Source organism: Balaenoptera acutorostrata, chromosome 1 (assembly GCF_949987535.1).
Source record: "Balaenoptera acutorostrata chromosome 1, mBalAcu1.1, whole genome shotgun sequence".
In the NCBI taxonomy this organism is placed as follows: domain Eukaryota; kingdom Metazoa; phylum Chordata; class Mammalia; order Artiodactyla; family Balaenopteridae; genus Balaenoptera; species Balaenoptera acutorostrata.
In genome coordinates this window covers 183,371,614-183,396,977 of record NC_080064.1, presented here as the reverse complement: position 1 = coordinate 183,396,977, position 25,364 = coordinate 183,371,614, and the positions used below count along the sequence as shown (strand labels likewise).

At 36.0% G+C, this 25,364-nt stretch overlaps 1 protein-coding gene and 1 long non-coding RNA gene across 3 annotated transcripts in view; one reads left to right on the top strand and one right to left on the bottom strand.

The window, feature by feature from the left end:
- ESRRG (estrogen related receptor gamma) overlaps positions 1 to 25,364 on the bottom strand; it is a 435,178-nt gene that overhangs the window by 54,950 nt on the left and 354,864 nt on the right. For both annotated transcript variants that reach the window (XM_057544245.1, XM_057544241.1), the window contains exons 4-5: positions 6,174 to 6,284; positions 2,387 to 2,548 (exon numbers count right to left, since the gene is read on the bottom strand). In XM_057544245.1, coding sequence (XP_057400228.1) covers positions 2,387 to 2,548; positions 6,174 to 6,284 — 273 coding nt within the window. The remainder of the gene's footprint in view (positions 1 to 2,386; positions 2,549 to 6,173; positions 6,285 to 25,364) is intronic.
- Positions 6,230 to 25,364, top strand: part of LOC103007584 (uncharacterized) — a 44,357-nt gene continuing 25,222 nt past the window's right edge. The window contains exon 1 of the long non-coding RNA XR_009007729.1: positions 6,230 to 6,319. This is a non-coding gene — a long non-coding RNA (uncharacterized LOC103007584). The remainder of the gene's footprint in view (positions 6,320 to 25,364) is intronic.

Below are 25,364 nucleotides of genomic sequence, written 5' to 3'. Positions count from 1 at the left end.
GTGAACTTGTGCAAGTGTTTTTACCTCTCTCTGCCCCAGATCTCCCTATCTTTGAATTAAGGATAATAATATCTGATTCCTGGGTTAGAACGATGGGTCTCAACCGGGGAAGACGGGCATGATTTTGCCCCCCAAGAGGACATCTGGCGATGTGTGAAGACATTTTTGTTTGTTACAACTCAAGGATGCTAATAGGTAGAAACCAAGGATGTTGATAAATACCCTACAAGGAATAGGACAGGCCCCATAACAAAAGATTATCTGGTTCCAAACATCAATTGCGTCAAGACTGAGAAACCCTGGGTTAGAATAATGCTATTTTAAATCTGTGAATATGTATGTCTGTGTACGTGTGTGTGTGGATAAATGTAAATGATATAATATATATTGATTATTTTTAAAAGTTAATCTGTGGACACTTCAACAAATCTTAGTTTTGTTTCTTTCTAAAACCCTTCATAACACTTTCCTTCCAAAAAAGTTTTCATACACTGTTTAGGCAAATTCTGGCTGTTTCCACCGCTACAACTTCCAATGTCTTACCGTCTTTTAGCATATTCTATTTCTATTTTTTTTGCTTTTTCTAAAAACCTTATAGATATGATTACAATCCAAATGCAAATCAGCTATCCACACAATCAAATTCTCATCTTTCTTTTAGACGTAGTGACCCTTGTGGAGGTATCTCTTAAAGAATACACTCCAGCTCACCTATTTAACTAGTTTTGACTTAATTTGGGGTGCTTTATTAGCAAACAGTGTAAGACAAAGTAGCTGGTATAATACAGAGTGATGTTTAAATTAGTTTACAATTTGCTTGGCCTCATCTAGAACTGCAGTGAACAAAGCCATTCAGAAATGTCAGCTGTGTTCCCAAGCACTGTAACAAATTGTCGCCTGAACGCTGCACACCTAATGACTTCAAATTAGCTTCACTGCGATATCGCCTGACAGTTCGTTACGACTGTTAGCAACATAGCTGGCGTATCATGACCAATAAATTGGTTTCAGTGTGGGCTGGGAAAGGGACTTCCATCAATTTGATTAAAGAAATTACTGTAGCATTCAAGGCATAAAGACAAACTAGTTTAAGGAGACAGAAATAAGTTCACTGTACCAAAGAAACACGGCTCATTGTCCAAAAATTTGTTTGTAAACTATTTGAAGATCAAAGCTCAAACAAACAATAATTCAAGTAGACTACTACAATTCTTAAACCTTGTGATCAGGTATATGTTCACTGATCTAAGGACAGGTCTGGAGAGAAAAATAATTGGATACTTTAAAATACTACTTTTGGGACTTCCCTGGGGGCGCAGTGGATAAGACTCTGCACTCCCGATGCAGGGGGCCCGGGTTCGATCCCTGGTCAGGGAACTAGATCCCAAACGCATGCTGCAACTAAGAGTTCGCATGCCACAACTAAGGAGCCCGCCTGCCACAACTAAGACCCAGCGCAATCAAATAAATAAATAAATAAATATTAAAAAAAAAAAAACCTGAAATACTACTTTTAAGGCACCATATGAGAATATTTACAATGTCAATTGAACATTTATTTTCATAATTTATGTATAAATTCATGGTAAATATCTAATTGTAAACCAAAGCAATATGCAAATATGAAAAACAATTCAGTATAAATCGCCACTACGAACAACAAAATAAGTGATTTTTAAAAGGAAGAAAGGTATCTAGACTACTCCTGACAAAAACTTTTTTTTATTACGATATTATAGCTTTATTTAGAGTTTAGGAAGCTAAGATAGAGTAAGTTCAGGAAGTTGTCCCATTGGCAGGCCAGGCAGGACTTATACCCAGGCTGTCTGCCTTAAGGCCCCCAATTCATAAATATTTATTTAAAGTGAAAAGAAAAAAACAGAAGTATTTCCTTAGGAGAAAACTCAGACTTTTTAAAAGAATAAGGAAATATTTTAACAAGTTATATTCTCTTTATCTTAGGTTGGCAATAGTACCTTCATATGCGAAAAAATAATTAACAAGCATTCAAGATGGTACAGTTATAAAAATGGCATATGATTCTATTAGGACCAAGAAAGCACTAAATTAAGTATGACAAAAACAAATGTAAAGGTTTAAAAAAATCCTAATGAACGGGAATTCCCCGGTGGCCCAGTGGTTGAGACTCCGCTTTCACTGCCGATGGTTCGGGTTCAATCCCTGGTTGGGGAACTAAGTTCTCACAAGCCGTGCAGTGTGGCCAAGAACAATCAATTAATTTAAAAAATACAAATAAAAAAAGTAAATTAAAATAAATAAATAAAATTTAAAAATCCTAATGAGAAAATTGTGAATTTGCCTAAATCAACATATAAAGCCTAGGGAATTAATGGCAAACTTTTCTTTTTCATTTCAGAAAAGTTACCTGGAATATGCTTCGCCCATCCAATGATAACCACCAATTCTCGATCGGCCAAGTCGCACAGTGTAGTGAGGGCTTTGATGTCACTGTCGGGAACAGTAGGGTCAGGCATGGCATAGATCTTCTCCGGTTCAGCCACCAATAAATGTGAGACAATCTTGTTATCTGCAGAATCAGACCAGAGCACTACAAGATCACTAGTAGTATCATCCCTCTTTCGCACGTTCTAAACTAGGTGGTATTTTGAGCAAAAACAAAAAAAAAATAAAAAAAATCCCTCAAACACCTATAATCAACCCCAAATATTCCATTTACGGTTCAACATATATATACTAAACAGTGTTCTGGAAAACCCATAGCAGTTGTAATAGTTCTTTGTTTCTTCTTGGCTTTATCTGCCTTTGCTGGAATGAAGCATCTGTCCTGCAATGAAATTTTTTATAGCAAACAGATAAGAGAAGTTAGATGCTTTCTGGGTCTGCTCTTTGATTCTTAGGTGGGATCTGGGGAAGCAGATTAAATAGCATACAACAGCTTTAAAATAAATATCCATATAAACCATTGAAATATAGAACATAATGTAGGAGGCAAAGAACTCCTACTGCCCATAGACATAATGGGCATGAAAGTCATTAACTGTCCTAATTCCTTTAAAGAGGAGCAAAGGTCAGAGCCCTTCTGCCGGGGTGAATTACTGACTGTATAACTCTGTCTCAGTGGGATGCATTCAATATGAACGTCTTGCCTTTCTCCCCCTCCCCACATACCCAGCCCATCTTCCAAATATAGCCAATGTCAGTTTCCAGAAAAATACTCCAACTTAAATGTGACCGTATTTCCACTTTGGAGCGTCTAATACTTTAATCCTCTATTTTCATCTGTTGTCTTTAGCTCATTCTCTGGCTCAGATTTATCTGTCTGAAATTTGTGATATATGTTTTTAAAATCCTTCATAAAATAAACACTAGAGACAAATGGAAAGCATCACATCAAATGTGTTTTATCGCTCAGGGCCATGTGAGAGTTTATGGAAGGGGTTATAAAGCCTTGCTAACGGAATGATTTTTCTTGTTGGCCCCATTTTCAATTTCTACATGTAGCTTTAGATTTGATACTTTCTTCTAAGTGAGAAAATACAAATAGGTAAGAATAAACTCAGATATTTCAACGTCTGTGTCCTATTACTTTAGAAAACTAGGGTATTAAATGGGATCTTTGTGAGCCAAGTCAAAGGTTCCTCTACATTTACTAGACCATTTGCCTTTCCCTATACATTTTTAACTTTTTTAACTCAAAATGAAAAGACTTCATATACCTTAGAATTGAAAACATAGTTCTTTTTTTGTCTGCTGTAACAACATAACAAGGATACTTATCCAAGCTATAATTAGTAATTTTTTGATAGAGTTTAAAATTTTTACTACTATGACTGCCACATGAATTCTGTTCACTTCAAATTATCAACAGATAACCATTCAATGGCAGTAATATTCAATTATTATCAAATTAAAAATACAGATTTGGGAGGAAGTATTCCCAAATATCATATTTTCTAGAAAAGAAATTAAAATCAAATAGAGATTCTTTTTTTTTTTAACTTGTAGGATCTGAAGAGAATGACATTTGTTTCTCGTATATGCTATCGAAACAACACCCTGTTTTTTAGCTACGCTTGGAAAAGTTTCCACTTTCATTGCTCTGACAATGCAGCAAAACCTGTCAGCAACTACTAGATCCTCAGGATTAGAAGAAAATGCAGTAATAAAGGGTACAAAAATGTAACGGAAGGAAATCATGATTCGAGTTCTTTTAGTACAGGGAAAATGCAACCTGTTTTACCCACGCCACTGGATACTTGACTGGAGGGGGTCAGAGAAATTTGGGGGAAGCTTAGAAATTCCTATCATTCAGAAAATGGAATAGCCGGCAGCACTGTTTCTAGGTGAATCTTATTTAATGTTTCCCTAATTAGAATCAATAGAACCCAATTTTCATTCTTGGGCTTTTGTAGTACACAAACAATCAGTCAGGCTCCAGAAATCTCCCCCAGACACTTTCTGAGCAAAGCCCATGCCTAGTCTCTGACAGGATCTGAAAATTAAGTTTTATAAATGTTTGTTACCAAAATACACTAATTGGATAGACTAAGGAAAATTAACACAGAGGCCTTAAGATAATGAGTAATGATTTATTAGGAGTCCTCTTTTATCTCAGACAAACGGAGCTCATTGAAATTGCTGTAATCTTCTTAAAGGTACTTGACAAGCCTCTTCCCCTTTTCTCAGGTTTCCGCTGAAAACCATAGATGTTTCTTTATCCATCCTGTGGATTTACGAATGGGCTGGTGCTCATTTTTCTCTCGGTAGAGGATATCATCAATGGTGTCAGTCGACTTCGTATAAAATGAATGAGAAATGGCCAGTCTGGATATTAGTGAATCCAGGAAAACGAAACCTCTAATGAAATTAAACATGAGTGTTTATTGCATTTTATTGTATTATCAGAAAGTTTTTTTATTCTAATGTGCAAAATCTGCTTAATGCAGTCCTAGATTGTATTTGCAGAATGCCAAACAGCTTATGCAGGCTGAGGAGAAGATGCCAGATTGGACAATTGAAGGTATAATCAACATAATGTTTTTTGGAAAGGCAAAAGGAAACCATGCCATATGTTCACTTAAGCTTTAATTTTATGTAAAACTGGTTGTTTTTTCCTTTGACATAGCTAAAATGTCCTTTCATTTACAGTTCAGGGTCTGTTTTACGTATTTAACAGATGCCCATATGCTCACACGGATGATGCATAACAGCGACCCCTCCTGGAGAATCTGAATGAGAAGAGGACACTTTTGCTCTTCCCTTGAAAGCAGATCAGAAATTACCCATGTCTTTTCTAGAACTGCTATAGCTGCAACTTCCTCTGGTGAGGGCTGGTTGTGTCTTCTGAGACAGAGACAGCTAAATGTGAGAATTGTTTCCACCAAAGCACTTTCAGTGCCTCGTATAAACTCTATGCATAAACATCCTAAAATGTTAGCCCTTTTGCACTACAGCCATGAACTGATTTTTCAGAAACTGGAACACAGTTAACTGCCTCAGTCTATATTCTAGCTCTTTTTAGCTAATGACAAAGAGAATGGGGTTTGCATTTTAGCTACATACCTACCATCGTTTCAAATTGCAGCCGGGCATTATCAAACCATGGGCTTTTAAAAAAACACTTCATAATGCCCATAAGGGCATCTGAAATGGAACTACCAACCTATGCTTGTTATCAGTAGGGCCCATCCTTGTTTTAATCTATTGCTAGCGAGTGCGTTAACCTTCTATAACTCTAAATTAATGAGGCTCCTAATGTATTTTCATTGGGAGGTTGAACAAACTCATTTAGCTAGTGAAAACTACAAAAATCACTTTCTTGTGAAATCTGAAACTAACAGCTCCAATGAACTAATGATCATGGTACGATCCATTTTATGTACCTCTGAAAATAACCTGTAAATGTAAAATTCACACTATATAAGCTATGCCTTGGTATGCTTACGCTTCCACAAAATGACTAGGTGAAAAAAGGTAGAGGGGGAGAAAACCATAGGAAAAAAAGTTAATTAGCTGAGTTGTTGTTGCCCTGCAAAGGAAATCCTTGGGAATAAAGCCACATCTCCCCACCCCCGCCAACAAAGAGAAGTCTCGTTGGAGTCAGTAGGGATGGGCACGCCAAAACTGATGTACCTAGAGCCAGCTGGGAGGATGTCATGTGCTGGAAAGCCAGACATGTCTGCTGTACTTACATGGCTTTTTGGCTGGCTGAACCAACTGAGGGTTCAGGTACGGGCTGTTCTCCGCATCTATTCTGCGCTTGTACTTCTGCCGACCTCCACGTACTCTGTCAAGACGCACTCCTGTGGGGAAAGACAGGCACTTCCTTACTGTTGAGGTAACTATCTTTGAGACCAATCAAATACATAGAGAGTATCATCCAAGGGTGCTAGGTAAACAGAGAGTAGATTGCAGAAGGGTCCAGTGGAAGTAGAGGAATGTAAAAAAGTGGTGGCTAAACCAAGACTGCCACAGGTTGGAAACCAAACCTGGCAGAGATGACCAAGCTGAAAGACATTTATGCAAGGCCATCAGAGTCACCTACATACCAAAGGAAAGGTAGCTTTCCTTGAGAATTAATACAAAGAAACTGGAATTTGGTGCTAACACAGTTTCTCAAATTAAAGACATTGGCAATGTGTATCCTCTTCATCAGTCACCCCTGAAAGCTCAATGTGTGGGCTTGAGTAGATCAGTAGACCCAGAGCTGTTCAATCCACCCCGGTCTATCAGAGGACTCCACGTGGACCTGTGGAACTGAATTGAGTTGAAAACCCCTACATGTTGTAGAGAGCTGGAACCCCACTACACAAGATGAGACGCAAGGATCGTTCCCTGTTCTAAGTCAACATGTCTCAGAAGGAGCATGTTCCTTACATTCTGGCACACGTTTGTATTTTCCTTCAAATGAAAGAAAACTGAGAGCAGGTCTGGACTGAACGCAGGTCAGAAGGAGGAGATTCCTGAAAGAATTCAGGAGGCTAGGATGGCGAAGGAGGGATTTGTTAGGAGGGCAGAGATGAAGCGTGAAGCTAGAAAGTAGGCAAAAGTAGACTGGCATTTAGTAATACTTTTTCCCCATGAGTGATGGACTGGGTCAAGATTCAGGGAGGTTTTGCTGGCAGTGGATCTATAACATTAAGGAAAGGGGCAAAAGGGAAAGAAAGGGATTAAAAAGAAAGAAATGTTTCATTTACATGGGGCAGTGGGGAGGGTGCTTGTTAATAACGTGGTTTCCGGTCTGTAATTGTAAAGTTTAGGACAGAAACTTATAAATCTTTATCAAATAAAGAGAAGATTACTTGGGAGTAAGAGAGAGATGAGATTCGCTTTGTGGTCTTATATTGTACCTTAATTGATAAGACAGTATTAACATTATCCATTAATAAATTCACAACCAAGTAATTCATTGTACATATTTTGGTATTTCTCAAACTGTTCAGAAGATAGATTTGGTTTAACAGTATCCTCAGTATTGTTATTTTACTGAAGGCCCTCTCAGAGCCTTTAATATGCAACTAACTCTCAAATAAAACTCTCAGAGGGAGATACAGCCTATGCAATGTTTTGCAAACCAATTTAACCAAGGATCCTGTTTTGGGAACATTTGTTAATATCACGTGGAACAGGTGAGTTGTGGTGTAACTGAATTATACGAAACAGTTTGGGAAAGGCTGATATATTTCTATGTGAATCCTGAAGGTGAATATATACTCATATGTTAAAGATGACTATCAATCCATGAGCTAAAGAAAAACATAACTTTTCATATTATCTTAATACTACTACTTTAAGAGTTGATTTCCTTTTAGTGATACACACAAACATACACTTGGTTCTAGATAAACCCTGAAATGTCAAACTGAAACATCAGAGCAGAGTTTAAGTGATATCAGGAGACAACTTCAAGAGCAAGTAAGTAGGTTTAGACAAACAAATATCAAAAAACAAAGAGCTTAGGTACAGTCTCTAAGTATTCAATGAAAATAGAGTGCTTGTGAGTCATGAAGAAACATTTCTTGACTGCTGCTTTTAGAGCAATTTTGCGCCTAGAGTTCCATTCCTTCATTTATCTAATTTCTAATGTTCTATTTTTATTGTGTCTATATTTAATTTACTAAAGTTTAACACCTTCCCCCTTTTCCCCCCCTTTAGTCATGTTTTGTCTTTTTTCATTTCTTTCTTTCTCCAAGATATTTTTCCAGTTTATATAATGTGGTCGCATTTTGTCTGTTCATCTGAGATCCATTCAAATTTGTTTCATCATAAGAATTTAAAATTTTTCATTATAAGAGTTTAGAAAATTAAAAGCATATATAACTAAAAGTGGTATCATAACACGTTTGGCATCCAGCTCCAACGCAATGTGAACATTAATGTGATATGATTAGTGGTGTGAAGAGAAGGCAGGATGAAACAAACAGAGAGAGAGAAAGACAATGACAGACGAAGGCTAAAAAAAGGAGGAAACATTTAAAAATAACTCTGAAATTGTTAGAACCAAGAAAGCCTGACATACACACACTACTATATATAAAACAGATAATCAACAAGGACCTACTGTACAGCACAGGAAACTCTACTCAGTACTTTGTAATGATCTGTATGAGAAAAGAATCTAAAAAAGAGTGGATATATGTATATGCATAACTGACTTACTTTGCTGTACCACAGAACTAATTCAACACTGTAAATCAACTATACTCCAATAAAAATTTTAAAAATTAAAAAAAAAAAAAAACCAAGAAAGCTCACAGAATGCATCTCAATTAGGTTTGTAGACTCCAAAATTTGCTTTTGGTGTCTGTCAGGGCATGAGTTCACCATGAGCAATATAGCCTCGCATGCCCAAATACTGAACAATACACTACGTATTTTCCAACACAGGAGTCAGAGCTGGTGAGTTTCTGACAATGGATTTCGTCCATCCTGAAGGCCTAAGGAAGAGGATCGTGGCTGAAAGATTGGATTCAAGGTCTTGGCTGGAAACAATTCTGACACAGTTATATCACACTAAAGCCACCAATCAGCTTAGCCAACTGGCCCAAGTTTATGGGAGAAGTGCAACACTGAAAACTAGTTATTAAACATCATGAAGAAAAAAATACCTATACTTGATTGACAGAATTTTTATTATGCATTATGGGATATTTTTTGTATTTGTAGGAATAGATCCTTTAAATACTGTGAAATAATTTTATTACTGCGCATTTCCTTTCAACTTTGAACAATGAATTACTGAAATATTCATATTATTTTTACGTGCTCCTCCAAAATCTAAAGGAGTGTTCTCACTCTTACGTTCATTCTCGCTTTCTCTTTCTCCTTTTCCCTCTTCTTCTCGCTTTCTTCCCTCCCTCTCACCTCCTTTCAGTGTGTGGGTAGATAAACTACTATCTATCCATCCATCCATCCATACCATCTACATATCTATCCAGTTTCTAAATATTCAAGTACTTTTTTACCAAAGCCATCATTTAACGCTTTCTTTACTTCCTAAAATACAGATCAGTTGGACAAAGCATTCTTTTATGATTTATAACTTTATGTATATGGTATTCAGTAGAAGACTGTAGAGGGAAAAAATTAGATATTAATACTACATAATTAATAATTAATACAATTATGTAGCAAAAGTTGATGGGCAGTCAATATACAGAAAAATTGTTCCTGCCAAGTTTAGATAACAATTAATGGTAAAAATTTCTAGAGTCGATATATTTTAAAAAATCATAATAACTTTTATGTGAAATTTTTATTCTCATTTTAGGGGGTTAAAAGTAGGCAAATATCAACAATTTCAAGTAAAAAATATTTATACTGCTTTTAATCTCTTTTCAAAATCTGGAAAATCTTCTTTTTATGCATCTTCTAGTGATATGATGATAATGATAATGATTTAGTTTAGCTGACTTCATACTCAGTGAAATGTCTGAACTCAAATCCTAGTAACACACCTGCAACTACTTCTACATCATACTAAAATTATTCATCAATTTATTCAGTTCTGTTGTAGAAAAAACATAGTTAGTAAAACCAGTTTTTTTTTCCCCCAAGGACAATCATATAACACGGAAATACACAACTGACATAGGTCTCAAAGTTAAATCAGCCCAAACTATGTGTTCAAACATGTGGACCCAGCTTCTTTATTTGTGCATCTTTGAAAATAAACAGATGTATTCATCTGAGTCATAATAATACATGCACTGAAACTTTAATAATTGTATTTTAAAGAGTCTGATAAAACAATACTATACAGATATCATTAAGAAGTCTATTTTCACATATATACACTACTATGTATAAAATAGATAACTAATGAGAACCTACTCTATAGCACAGGGAACTCTACTTGGTACTCTGTGGTGACCTAAATGGGAAGGAAATCCAAAAAAGAGGGGATATATGTATATGTATGGCTGATTCACTTTGCTGTACAGCAGAAACTGACACAGCAGTGTAAAGCAGTTATACGCCAATAAATAAATAAATAAATAAGTCTATTTTCAGTATATTTCTAGTTTTAAAGTTTTTCCAGAAAAATGTTTCCAACTGTAATAATATAATAATTTATTCCTAAATATTATATGAAGAACATGGAAAAAAGTAAGGCATAGTTTGCAAATCAGAATGGTTTCTTTCTGGCTCTTTCATTAACAAGCTCTGTAAATTTTGTTGAGTTCCTTAACCTGTTTGCTTTTCCAAATATAAGATGGATATTAAGACAATAACCTCCCTGGTGTTTTGCTTTAATGATCCAATTATATTAATATAAGGTACTAATATATTTGGATATTATACTAATATACTAATATACTTGGATATTATACAAATGCGTTATTAAATATCTTATAAACCTTAAAATCCCAAGGAAATTGCCAATATATCATTATTTTGTTGAAATATTACTATATTATTTATTGAAATATATTTTGCATCGTGATCATTTATTGAAAATCTACCCCCATGGAGTGTGACAGTCTACCCTGCCTCAATTCTGTAGGTAAACACATTTGAGGTATGATTGAATGGTAAGATAATACAAAGGATAAAACCGAAATAATGACATTATTTGATGTCTAAGTGATTACAGAAATATTTGGTATCCCATTCTATTTGCTGCTCATCCCTGTCACTAATAATATCATTTAGAGTTTATTTTAGAACAGATACAGAAACTAACCCAAAGTCTATGAAAAAGAAAAATGCTATCTCTGAGTTTAGCTAGAAACACACAATGCAAAGTTAAGTAGAGTATTGATAATTATCCAATTAACCTAATACATTTCATTTAAAAGTCTCTATTTTCAGCAGAAACAAACAAAAAACAACAACAGTATTTACCATCAGGACCTGGAAAATCCAGATTTGCCATAAACAAACATCAATCTAATCCAAATATTTCCACTTACAATGGCAAAGCCTGTCTCTCTACATCTTTACAATCTTAAATACAAACAATTTCTGTTTGGACTCCACTTGTAAACCATTTTTGAAAAAGTTTAAAAAGAAGATTTCTCCCAGTAAATAAGATACCCACAATGTTCAATGTTTGACAGGATTTGAAGTTAATTAAGGCAACTGGATTTTCTATTCATGTGGAGACTGCCATTACCCCTTTCGTTTTTTAAATAAAAAATTTTAATAGTTGACATTACCTACCAAACAGAACGTTTCACATCGCTTTTTCTATCAAATACTGCATGTGCCTACATTGCCACAAGGGAATCACAAATCTCATAAGTTGTCAGAATTTACAAAATTGAGGAAGCAGGAATAGGGCAAGAAGGAAAAAAACAAAACAACAAAAACCGCTATGAGGCACATAAATGCCAAAAGAAGTAAAACAGTTCAGCACAAGGCCTTCTTAGGTCAGCTAATTTTAAGTCTACATTTTATGCCCAAATGCAAATTTTTACAATATTATATAGTCCAAAGACAAAAGTATTTTTCACATTTTTAATAGCACAAAGTCATTTCATAGGATAATAAAAGATCTCCCCTTCAGAGAATTACACAAGGCCATCCTAGCCTACTTCGCTATATTAAAGACAAGCCTTTTTATAACGTTGTTCTTAAACAAAGGTTTGCTAAAAACGTTAATTACACAGACCCCCTGGAATACTTAAGAAAGATGCAAATAGTCATATTAAAGTAATGATAATTTTTTAAAAGATAGTGAAATAATATTTTAAAAGATTAGTGACTTTAATGACTACTAAATAAATAGTTGGATTATTTAAATGTTATCCAACACGACTTGTAATTGAGGATGAGGAGCAGCCTGGGAAAGTAAAACTTATGACGCAAGAAGGTGAAGAAGGTGGGAACGTTCTCTTCCACAATGTCTCTGGTACTGCGGCTCTCTTTGCTGCGGAAGGGAATCCGGCTCTTTCCGTTCAGGAAAAGAAGTACCTAGAAACGCCCTTGAATTTGCCTGAGATTTCTGTGAGGGAACCATCATAAACAGAGGGTGGAGAAAATCCCTTTGAGGGGCTGTAGGAAAGGAAGCAAAGGCAGATCGGCAGAATCAAGACACAGCGGCGAGAATTTTAGTGGCAGCCTGTGATGGGATTCTTCCTCGTAACAGCATCCTTACAGAGAGTACCAGCTTTACCTAGAGTATTTGTGCATATTTATAGGTACCCCAGTAAAGGGATGAGTGAAAATTATTTGTACATTGACGCAAATACTCCAGGGAGAATCTAACCATATTAAATTCTTGAGGATCATGAGAGACAATAAAACACACCAAGCCCTAGTTATCTTCTCTTACTATTATTGCCCTTTCTCAAAATAGACAGTGATACTGTTCAACATGGCTTCATGATTTCGTTCCTTTCTTCCTATCTCAGCAAACTTTTGACTCCTGATATCTGCATCTCCTGAACAAGCAATGTCTTCATTGATAGTGGAATGACTTAATCTCTGTACGAAGTGTCTTGGAATCAACCAAAACACCCATTGGTTATTGAGAGCTGCTTCTATTCCAGGCAATGGGTTAATTGTTTTACGTACATGAACACATTTAACACTTACAGCAATCCTATGAAGCAGGTGCTATTATCATCCCATTTTACAAATGAGAAAACTGGAACTGGGAAGAGGCTGAGCCAGGAGTGGCAGCTGGAGACCACGGCTGCAGAGCCCACGTTCTCAAGCACTATGTTTATACTGTTTCTCTGTCATCAAATTCTATTTTTGGGAAAGAGCATGTGGTATAGACTCCAAAAGCAGAAGCACGGGCAGATAAAACCCAATTACTGTGGTAAACAATACTCGCACCCTGATAGGGGGTGCATGCAAAGAGCAAGGCAGAATGATGAACTAGCACGAGGAGAGAGGAATACTTTTACTCCGCTGAAGGGCTAGGCATTTTGCATCTATGACTCTATAAAGCGTCTCCACTTAGAAGAAGTTTATAGCTATGAGACTGTTGGCAAACCAAAAATGATAAAAAAGATTCAGTCAGTCTGTTTTCTCTTGAGGCAGGGACCCAGAGATATTCATTTCCTCGCTCCCTGTTCCTCTTTAAAATGTCACTGAAATAAGACAAGGACTGTTTTGCCAGGGCCATGGAGGCAAAGCAACATTCTGGCTGAGTTTTACAGTTTAGGAGACCCCGATGGCGGCTTTTCAGTTAGACACCTTGACGAATGGTTACATTTACTTCCGCTGAAATAGCATGACAACAATTCAGGAACTTTGGAAATAGCTTGGTTGCATGTGGAAGCACTGTAAGATCTGCTGAAATAAAAGGGAAAAATCACACAGGGAGAGAAAATGCATATCCATTAGGCGGGCTTTTTTTTTTTTAACTGAGTCCTCAGTCACTAAAAGAGATAAAAGCCAGGACTCACATTAAAGCTTCCTTGCTCTACAGATGAATTAACAATTAGCAAAGGGAAGTCTTTCATTTTGGTCTCTTGGTAGCTATCTGGACTATTAAACATGTGAGGCTTGCATAGGAAATTACAAAGGCTTCCCTCTGTTTCAGATTCAAGCTGCATCCAAAATATATTTGTAGGTTTCTGTGCACAGGACATAGCCACAAAGAAGTCCCTCCTTCTTTTTTTTCAAGGTGTGATTCACTGCTCTTGGCTGGTTCTGAGGCGTATGTGCTAAATTTATAATCTGGCTGAGAGCCGAAATCAAAATCATAGAAATCTGAAAAAGACATAGTTTACAAAATATTTTGCAGGGAAAATATTATTCCACCAGGGGTCCAGTTGCTTCATCTGAAGCATGGAGCCCTAATCTATGACACATACAAGTACAAATTAGGTCATCTGCAACAGGTGACAAGTTTTAATTGAATGTCTTCTGTCTGCAATTCTGACAAAAGGTGAATAGAAATAAATGGGTCTTGGCAAGACGGCTCTGAGCCTTACAATACCCAATATCTCATTATTTTTAAACAGCTATCTATAAACTGATGCTGACAAGCCTTGAACCTTTTATTTCTGCTCAAGATGAGGTGGCTGTGAAGGGGGAAAAAAAAAAAAAGGAAAGAAAAAGGGGCATCCAGAACATTACATTAAACATGCAATACCTACCATTATCACTTCCCCAATGTAATTAAAGGAAATCTCCTATTCAAAAGGCACTATTTCTTACTTTGCTTGATGTCAGAGAGAAAGAGAAAGAGAGCGAGCGAGCGAGTTTGCTTGGCCTGTATTTGCTAAACATAGAGACTGCCTTTAAAGAAAAAAAAGAAAATCTTCCCTTTCTTTCTCTTTTGCCTGTTAAAAATTTCATAAACTATTGAAAGAGATACTGCGGTGACTTAAACCTATCTGAACTCTATTTTGTCTGGTTACTATTTAATACTGGTGACTCTTCCCTTCATCCTTTTCGAAATTGCCTTCTCATGTGAATAAAGTCGTGAATTAGTGGGTAAAGACATGAAATGTGGTTGCACATCACCATCAGGAAAAGTGATTCTACTAATTCACAATTAAATGTGACACTGGCAGCAATAAGTTTAACACAATAATAACAGTAATAACGGTGCACAGCACCCCATGGGGATGCTCTGTAAACAGAAGCACAAATATTATTTATGCAAAATTCAATGCCCTGTAAAAATGAATTAAAAATGAAATCAACCAGGCTGGTTTATAAGTTGTGGGTTGAAAGTCATAGTCACTGTGTTTCATCCAATGGAGAGGAATACAGTGGAGTCTAGTGAACAAAAAAACCACACGTGGATTTCAAAGAGAATATAAGTTGTGGGAGAAAAAAAAAAAGGAAATAGGTGACAGAGAAAGATGGTGGTGAGTCTGGAGGTCATTTGGTTTCAGCATGTGTGATTCTAGATCACGTGGGCAACCAAAGTAGAGTTGAGTTCAGCTCAAAAGAGAAGCTTATGGTCACTTTTAGTAGGGGAAAACTTCAAGCCCTGGCCAATTTGTTAGGAACTCAGCACAGTTAATAAAAATGCATTACCAGACTCAAGCAGAAATTCCAAAAGCCAATTCTAAGATACCAAAGTGACACATGGTGTTTAAGGAATATTTTTCTGGTGATTATGATTTTGCAAAGTTGAGACTGGAAATAAAGTAAATCTAGCAGAAAGAACATATGTCTGGGTCATGTGAAAAAAAGAATTGTACCAAAAACACAAAATACATAGGAAAAAAAAATCAGTTCAATAGAGATCAAATGTTAACATAACATTAATGTATACACGCCCAAATCTCCTATCAGTGAGAAATTTTCTTGTGACACTGTGATGTTTATTCCTTATTTTTTGTGACACCGGCAGCAATAAGTTTAATACAATAATAATAGTAATAACAATGCACAGCACTCCATGGGGATTCTCTGTGTAAACAGAAGCACAAAGAATATTTATGCAAAATTCAATGCCCTGTAAAAATGAATTAAATATGAAATTAAGCTGGTATTCAAGTAGCTGGAATGAGAGCCATAGTCACTGCATTACATTCAATGGACAGGAACACAGTGGAGTCCAGTGGCCTCCCTGTAAGGTTTTAGTGGAGTAAACAAGAAATGCCATGGACTGAATGTCTGTGTTCTCCCAAAATTCATATGTTGAAACTGAATCCCCAATGGGATAGTATTTGGAGGTGAGGCCTTGGGGGTGATTAGGTTATGAAGGTGCAGCCCTCATGATGGGCTTAGTGCCCTTATAAAGGAGTTCCCAGAGAGCTCCCAGGCCCTTCCCACCACGTGAGGACAACAAGAATGCTATCTATCAACCAGGAAACCCTCACTGAACACTGAATCTGCCAGTGCCTTGATCTTGGACTCCTCAGCCTCTAGAACTGTGAGAAATAAATTTCTCTTCTTTATAAGCCACCCAGTCTATGGCATTCTGTTATAGCAGCCCAAATGAAATATAACAAGAAGAAATGAAGGAACATTAAAAAAAAAAAGACTCAGCCATAAAAAGGAATGAAATAATGCCATGTGCAGCAACATGGATGGACCTAGAGATCATCATACTAAGTGAAGTAAGTCAGAAAGAGAAAGACAAATACCATATGATATCACTTTCATGTGGAATCTAAAAGATGACACAAATGAACATATCTACGAAACAAAAACAGACTCACAGACATAGAGAACAGACTTGTGGCTGTCAAGGGGGAGGAGGGCAGGAGGGAAGCATTGGGAGTTTGGGAGGAGCAGATGAAAACTACTGTATGCACGATGGATAAACAACAAGGTCCTACTGTAGAGCACAGGGAACTATATTCAATATCCTGTGATAAATCGTGTTAGAAAAGAATATGAAAAAGAATATGTATATATGTATAACTGAATCATTTTGCTGTACAGCAGAAATTAATACGACATTGTAAATCACCTATACTTCAATAAATTTTTTTTAAAAAGGAGGAAGTTTAGAGAGATACTCTACAATGGGTTGATTCAAGGTCTAATATGAAATAAAGAAAATACAATGGTTTCCACCCCCTTCTCATCCAATCTATATACCGTCGCTAACCTCCATTCATCTGCCAACTGTGCTGCTAAGTATTTGTGACGAGAGTTAATGGACAAAAAGGAAAGGAAACCAAGAGAGAGCATGAGAGCCTGGTCTAAGCCTTGTAGAAATGCAGACATGGAGAACATGCATGGCGGATTCAGAACGCACTGCCAGCTGCCTCGAGTCCACAAGAGCATATTTTCAAGCCAATTAAAATCCAGTTTTCCTCCCCCAAAGTTGACAAATCAGACTGTTGGGGAATTTAAGACCTCGTGAGAAAAACTAGGGTAGAATAATCATGAGTGGCAGTGATCATAAAAAAGCACTTATACATAAATGATATACTCACTAAAATTAAAGACAAATATGAAAAGACTATCAATGACAGACACACTAATTAAGTCATGTTTCCTGTGCAATTAATTTCCATTTATCATCCTTTGATCTCTTGAATATTTCTAGGATCTTCCTTCTAGCTGGTTTCAGCAAGATGACTGTAAATTCAGTTTGAGTTGCTGTAGATAATAGGCATATGAAAAGACTTTTTTAGAAACATCTGGTTTTTAAACCAAATGTTTAATGACACTCTTATGTTACTACTCTGAGCATCTTGGTTTTAATACGGTGCTACTCCAGGTTCATGTTTAATTGATATATAATGTTGAAGATTTGGTGGAGAGTTATACATAAGTAAATGTAAACATATCAAGATTTTCAGTCAAGGAAAATAACAATTAGGAAAGTGCTTATTCTGAGGCCAAAAAAGAAAATTGTACATTTAAGTGCTGTGGCAAGGTGAGGTCCATAGGCTGTACTTTTATTCTTAAATTAGGATGTGTCAAGAGTGTGTAAAAAAGAAAACACCAATGACATTTCCAGATGCCAAATAGAGTGGGTCTTGGCTGAGGAAAGCCTGTATCTGTACCAGGTCATAAATTTCCTGAAAGACTTCCCTGTGTGTAGCTGTTACAGGAGGGGCTCGCTGGGAGGTACTGCCAGGATGCTCACAATGGTCCACAAGGCCAGGAAGAATCTTGAAATCCTAAAGGCGCCAAGAAAAGAAAAACACGCTTTTCCAGCCACAAGGCGGCTCAAGGCTAGATGTTGGGAGTAAGTCTCTAAGTGTCACTGCCTCATAGAGAAGGAGGCAGAATTTCCCACGAAAATCTCCTTGCAGTATTCCAAACCACATTTTCTTACTCCTTCCTGCCAACAGGCTTGCTCTCTATTTTTAAAACATAATCTGGGTTAGGGACCTCCCTGGTGGCGCAGTGGTTAAGAATCCGCCTGCCAATGCAGGGAACACGGGTTCGAGCCCTGGTCCGGGAAAATCCCACATGCTGCGGAGCAACTAAGCCCGTGCGCCACAACTACTGAGCCTGCACTCTAGAGCCCGTGTGCCACAACTACTGAAGCCCGCGCACCTAGAGCCCGTGCTCTGCAGCAAGAGAAGCCACCGCAATGAGAAGCCCGCATACCACAACGAAGAGTAGCCCCGCTCGCCGCAACTAGAGAAAAGCCTGCGCACAGCAACGAAGACCCAATGCAGCCAAAAAAAAAAAAAAATATATATATATATATATATATATATATATAAACATAATCTGGGTTAAACTCAAACTTCCAAATATTTTATTTATTATGTATATTCATAATTCCACCACAAAAGTTGAGGGTTGAGGGCATGGTGAGAAATGACACTCTAACGGAAATAGCTTCAAAGGATCAAAATACAGCCAGATGATTTTGACATATATTTTAATTGCATGTTGCTTTGTCATGGCCCATGCAGTATACGTCACATGCCTGCCACATAGTAGATACTCAAAAATATTGAGTAAGTGAATAAATCAATTTACAACATGCTTTATAGCCATGTACTAATCAGGGTTTTTTTTGTTTTCATTTGTTTGTTTTTCTTTTGATATTTCTAAATCTGGAATATATACACAGAAAGATATGGACCTCTTGTCAATTCTCTCAGTAATTCTTGCTTATCATGTCTTTCTTAATGCACTAGTATATTGTAACTTTAGAAAGGTATAGAGAGCTTGAAGGTGACAAAACAGCATGAAGCACTGAAAAAAAAGAGCGTTGCTGAAAGGTAGGACATACGAATTTAATTTTTCAATATTCATCCTGGTAGTGTAAGAGGCAACAGCATTTGATTTGCTGGGAAAACCTCAAATAGATATTAAGAAAAATTTACTAATCAGAATTATATTTAGATACTAATTATTGAGCAAGCAAGACCAAGGTCCCTATACTTGGGAAATTTGATAAATGGAGAAAACCATTCTCTTTCCTAGACACTTTGATTACTCTTCTGCCTGGAAGCAGATGAATGAGTTTGATCACGTGTTAAGCTCTCTTCCAGTTCTAAGATTCTATGAATGAAATGGTGTACTTAAAAAGATGGAATTGACCCACAGATTCAGAGTACAACAACTGCCTTGGCAGTGGGAAACATCAACATACTTCATATCTTAAATCAGGAAGACCAAAGCCAAATGGATAGCATTAATGAACCAGAAGAGCAGAAAGCTTTCTGGCACAGGCCTCAGCCTTTCTCTCACACTGACCTTGGCCAAATGCATTTCCTTTTGTTCTTGACAACAATACAGCAAATAAAGTGCCCATGTTTGAAAAACGCTTCTAACTTATTACTGCATTAGGAAAAGATCAATGCCTGTTGCATATGGCTGTGGAGACTGAAGGATGGAAAATTAGGAACAGCTTTAGATTTGTGGGCATTTTACAACATAGAGACTAGATTATGCTAAGGAGAGGAGAATATGACCTAATAATGGAGATTTTGAAAACAAGCAATGAGTAGCTAATACCTATGCTGTTACTTAACTGAATTTCATCTGGAGTTTCAAAATAAAAAGGCTAAATAGGATCAGATTTCAGTAAATATACCACAAAATAATGTTTCATCTCAACATCTATAGTCACCCTTTTTTTCAGAAATTACAGTATATATATAATGTAAATATGCACACATATACATAAACACATAGATATAGAACTAGATAAACACACACAAATTCTAAACCAATGATACATTTTTCAGTTTCTGTATTTTCCTGATAATGATTTGTCTGGCCAAATGATTCTGTAAGAATTATTTATTTGCAAGATTTTTCCATCCAAAGAAAACCCATGTTACATGAGTTTATACTGATATTTATATCAGGAGTTGCAAATTCAAACAACTACTGCAATGTCAAGTGAATAAGTGAAATGGACTGTGTGTTTAAAAAGTTGGTAGCTATTTAGAAATTATCCTTTTATTTTATTTAGGCCTTCATTATATAAGAGCATAACCTAATTGCATAATTGCTTAAGTTGTTCTATACGCTATACTTTGAAATTCTATTTTAAAAATGCTATTATCCACAGACATAGAAAACAAACTTATGGTTGCCAAAGGGGAAAGGAGGTGGAGGGATAGATTAGGAGTTTGGGATTGACATACACGCACTACTGTATATAAAATAAATAACCAACAAGGACCTACTGTATAGCACAGGGAACTCTACTCAGTATTTTGTGATAACCTGTAAGGGAAAATAATCTGAAAAAGAATATTTATAAACGTATGTGTATAACTGAATCAGTTTGCTATACACCTGAAACTAACATAACATTGTAAACCAATTATACTTCAATAAAAAAATAAAATTAAAAAATGCTATTTAGTAGGGTTTTAGGTAAAATAATGTATAAAAATATTAGGATTCTCATTAGAAATCATTTCAAACAAGAGTAAAAAATGAATCATCGATGCCCACACATAGCACCTGTCAGTTAAGAATGTTGACATGTTTTGATCCACACAAGCCCTCTTAAAGAATCTTGCTTAAATAAGCACAAGTCTCCATTGTGTTTTACAGTAAATGGCAGCAGAGGCTTTCTTGAAATTCATCCATTATGTTTACTAAATATCTTGACTTTTTGAAGGAACATCTTTCTGCCTAGTGAAATCTGTTGGAACCTGCAAAGTCAATTCTTGTAATACAATTGTTGTGTCTTGATTGTCACTAAGATTACACCAAATTAACCATCACTGGGAATTAGCTGACAAAGAACCACTCTTTTGTTGGCCTAGACCCTTCCTCCCCCAGCTTTTTGCGTTATATGGAAGAGAAGGTCTTTGACATGGCAAAAGAGTAAGATGTTGCTGAATGCTTTTTGGAACCGTCCTAGGAGGAATTTGGTTTTAACAGCGTTTTCTTTGGGTTGGTAGGTCATGGAGTACAATGGACCAGAAGATGCTGTTGATGGCCGGAGGCGGTGGGTGTGGCTGGGAGATGGCCAAGACAGTGTTACTATCAAAGATATTATGAGAAAAGAAAGGGAAAGAAATTGAACTTGAGAAGACTCTTGAGTGTTTTAAAAATAAAACCTATACGTTTAAAAGAAGGTGGTCAGGGGACTTCCCTAGTGGTCCAGTGGTTAAGACTTCGCCTTCCAATGCAGGCGGTGCGGGTTCCATCCCTGGTAGGGGAGCTAAGATCCCACATGCCTCGCAGCCAAAAAACCAAAGCATAAAACAGAAGCAATAGGATAACAAGTTCAATAAAGACTTTAAAAATGGTCCACATCAAAAAAAAAAAAAATTAAAAAAAAATAAATACAAGAAGGTGGTAACAATCACGTTTCCATTAACTGTTTAAGAACATGCAAGCACATTATGGAACTTTCCATGAGCCAAATAACATAGTACATGGGGCAAAAAAGTGAGTCTTTACACAGGCCATGACATACACTGGACAGCCAACAGTAACATACCATTAAAGCCAGAATCAGTAAAAATATAAACCTATTCATGATAGGGGAAAGTCAAATCTGTATACCTGCTGAACTAAATGGTTATATCATAATTCCTACAATACCATACCACTCGAACAACGGGGGCCTCTGACAGAGAGGTAAGGGCTTCTTCTAACTCTGTGTATTTCAGAAACTCACTTTTACAAGCTTCTTATCTCTGCTGCCAACAAGAGAACTGGATAGGAATCCCCTGGAAGCTGTCATCCCAGTGACCTAATCAGTCAAGAAAGTTGCTGTTGGGCAGCAATGACCTCCCACCCTGCCCACTATCCACAGGGGCTTCCTGCTAAGCCCTCAGGGTCCCTACTAGCCAAGGAAATGGAAGACCTTGAAACTGAAGCCAAGTCATGACGTGGCAGGTCAAGAAAGCACAGCAATAATAAAGAATATCCTTTAATGTCATAATAACATTTCCATCACAATGCTGAGACTGGAAAAAAGTACAATACTTAGATTTAAAAGGAAGTTTTAGATAGTCATATATCTTGGTTTACTCATGCCTTTAGCCATGTCCTAAGGGAGGTAGTCAACACAGTCAAGAATGTATGTGATTTTGGGGGAGGAAACATAGAAAAGTCACTCTTCTCATCATTCTTCCTTACTTCTCTCATCTGGCCACCCAATTTAATTTTATATGTGTATTCATACACACACATACACATATATACACATGTATGTATTATGTAGATATGTATAGGACCGATCAGAACTTTCTAAAATAAATGATATATTTTGCAAATCAAGGTACTTTGTTGTTAAAACATATTATAAATGGGAGAAACATAAATGCATTAGTAAGCTCTTCTGAGCATTTTTTTTTTTTTTTTGCTGTGTGGCATGTGGGATCTTAGTTCCCCGACCAGGGATAGAACTCGTGCCCCCTGCATTGGAAGCATGGAGTCTTAACCACTGGACCACCAGGGAAGTCCCTCTTCTGAGCATTTCTTGCCTGGCCACTACTGGAATTATTCCACAGATTTCAAATAATTTTCCAGCCATGATAAAAAATTTGCATATTTTTAAAATGCTTACATTACTTCATGTACTTTACTCGCTACTTATAAAATCAAGGTAAATAACAAAAGTACTGTTTAGTATTAAGATGGGAAAAAATAGAGCTCAGCTCAGTAATTCTTGGCACATCTTCCATAATATGATGTGCTTTTTAACTGCTGAGGGTATGATTCAAGAATATCAGCATTTAATGGAGTGGTTTTAAGACCAGGTGTATGCTGAATACTTGAAAGACCTCAAGGTACCAAACATACTCAGTAAATGTTCATTGTTAACAAGAATGAAACTAAAAATAACTGCAATTATTTTAATTATTGTTCTAATAAAATGACAGTTCATTCATCTATTAACACGTATTCAGTCAAAAATTGAGATAAATTTAAAAAGTTAAACAGGATACAGAAGGGGTCTGGTACCAAGGTAAAAAGAAATCATCTACAGAAAATACTGCTTGGTATTTTCTATGTGTCCCTGGTGCTTATTATGGATTTTTTTTTCAAGATTGAGATACACTTAAAGAAAATGGGGAAATTAAAAATATGGCATGGACTCTGTAAATCTAAACTGCCACATTTAGTAAACTGCTAATGTGTACTGAATTTTCATGTGAAGTTTTTAGCATAGGATTACACCAAACATTGTACTGTCTCTAAATTTGAATCATATGTTGCCTATTTAAGAGAACATGGTGGACAAATCTGGATTTAGAATATAAAATTATAAAATTTCTCTTGAAATCAAGGACTTAAGCACAGAATAAAGGAGTAAATACATCCTAAGATAGTCCCCGAAAAAATGCGGGAGGAAATCTGATCTTTGAGAAAAAATACTTTCAAAAGTGGGATGTTAACAATTTCAAATAATGTCAAAATAAATGTTTGTAAACAGTTATTCATAATCTTAAAAGTATCACCATAACATGTTGCTACTAGATAATGCAACATAAATAGAAATAGAGGACCAATTATATAAATTTTATCAATCCAGTGACTGAATCCAATGAACACACATAAAAATAAAGCTATTTTATATTTTAAAAATTATTTTACTTTTTCAAGAAATTCCAGTAAGTAACAATATTCTACTTTTCATATAATGAAATGTGAATATATACAAAGGATAATTCAGAACCACAGTAATAATTCCTTACACTGAAAATTCAAATCTTTACAACTTTCCCACTTTCCTATATGGCATAAGTATAGTTTCTGAAGCTACCTGGGTTTCAGCTTCTTTAGCAAAACAAGCTTTAGCACAATCTTTCAAGATTCTGGAATAAAAATTGCTTTTAAAACATTTGAAAAGAAGAACTTTGAAAGATATTTTTGTCATGGATGAAATAGCTGTGGTTTTGAAAACCAATAATCAATGTTTTCTTTTAAAGCAAAATAATGGCAAAGTTAAAAGGTACATTAACTTTGGCCATTAGAGGGATGTGTTAATCATTTTTAAAATATAATACCTAATAATGATACAACTATTAAGTGAAATCATAAAGAACTCTCCGTCAACTTCTAATTGTCCAAGGAAGCTAATAGCCTAAGTAACTTTTGGGTTTCCAAAACCTTCCTTTATTAGCACTTTTGTAACACTTGAGACATTTTATCCTACTTACAACTTCTACATCTGCTGTCCAAACAATGCCCATATGATGATTGAAAGTTTAACAAATAGTATCATATTATTGATATTTCAATATGGATTAGGTATTATAAATCTCATATAGATAGCAAACTGGCAATGGAAGTAAAATAACTATATATTTAATGTAAACAATTCAGACATGCATTCCATGGAATTCTGAGCAAGAAAATCATTTTTGAAAAATTATAATTAATTCCACAATCTATAATTTTGCTTCAAATCAATGCTTTGGATCAAACTGAAACTACATTCAGGAACTCTAATGCATTTAGTAATAGACAGACAATCTACACCTCAGTTGCAGTGTCCCCACTCTGAAATTTTAAAAGAAAGCAGTAGCAATTTTACTGTAATCTGATAAAGAAGCATTTGGACCTTTGGGGAAGGAGTTAATGAATTATAGATCTGAAACCAAGTTCCATGGATTCACTGTGGACTTTTATTCTAATAGTTAAAGTACATGTCTATCAAATTGCTTATGAGGACAAATTTATGGAAAATAAGCAAGAGTAGAGCTTTGTTCTTATTAAGAAACATGAATATGTATGTAATTTTCGCCAGACTAAATTAACCCAAAAATGAATGAATAAAAAAAAAATAAGGACAATAATTGTCACCAGAGAAGGCTTGCTTCCCTTCCTGCTCTTACAAAAGCATTTATGTTTAGAGTTTCAAAAAAGAACTCATATTTTTCGAATAAAACTATTTGGAAAGAGACAAAAGAAAAGGAATCTGCGAGGAAACCTTTACAGAGCAAGAAACATGCACAGTGTTACCCCTTTAGTAATAAACCTTTTTGAAGCAGGGGTAGCCTGTAGGCTTGTTATGAACGCAATACATGATAATTAGTGTTCGTGCAAGCAGTATACTATTGCTGAGGTGTGTCCATTTCCTAAGCATGACTCTATTTACAAAGGTTACATTG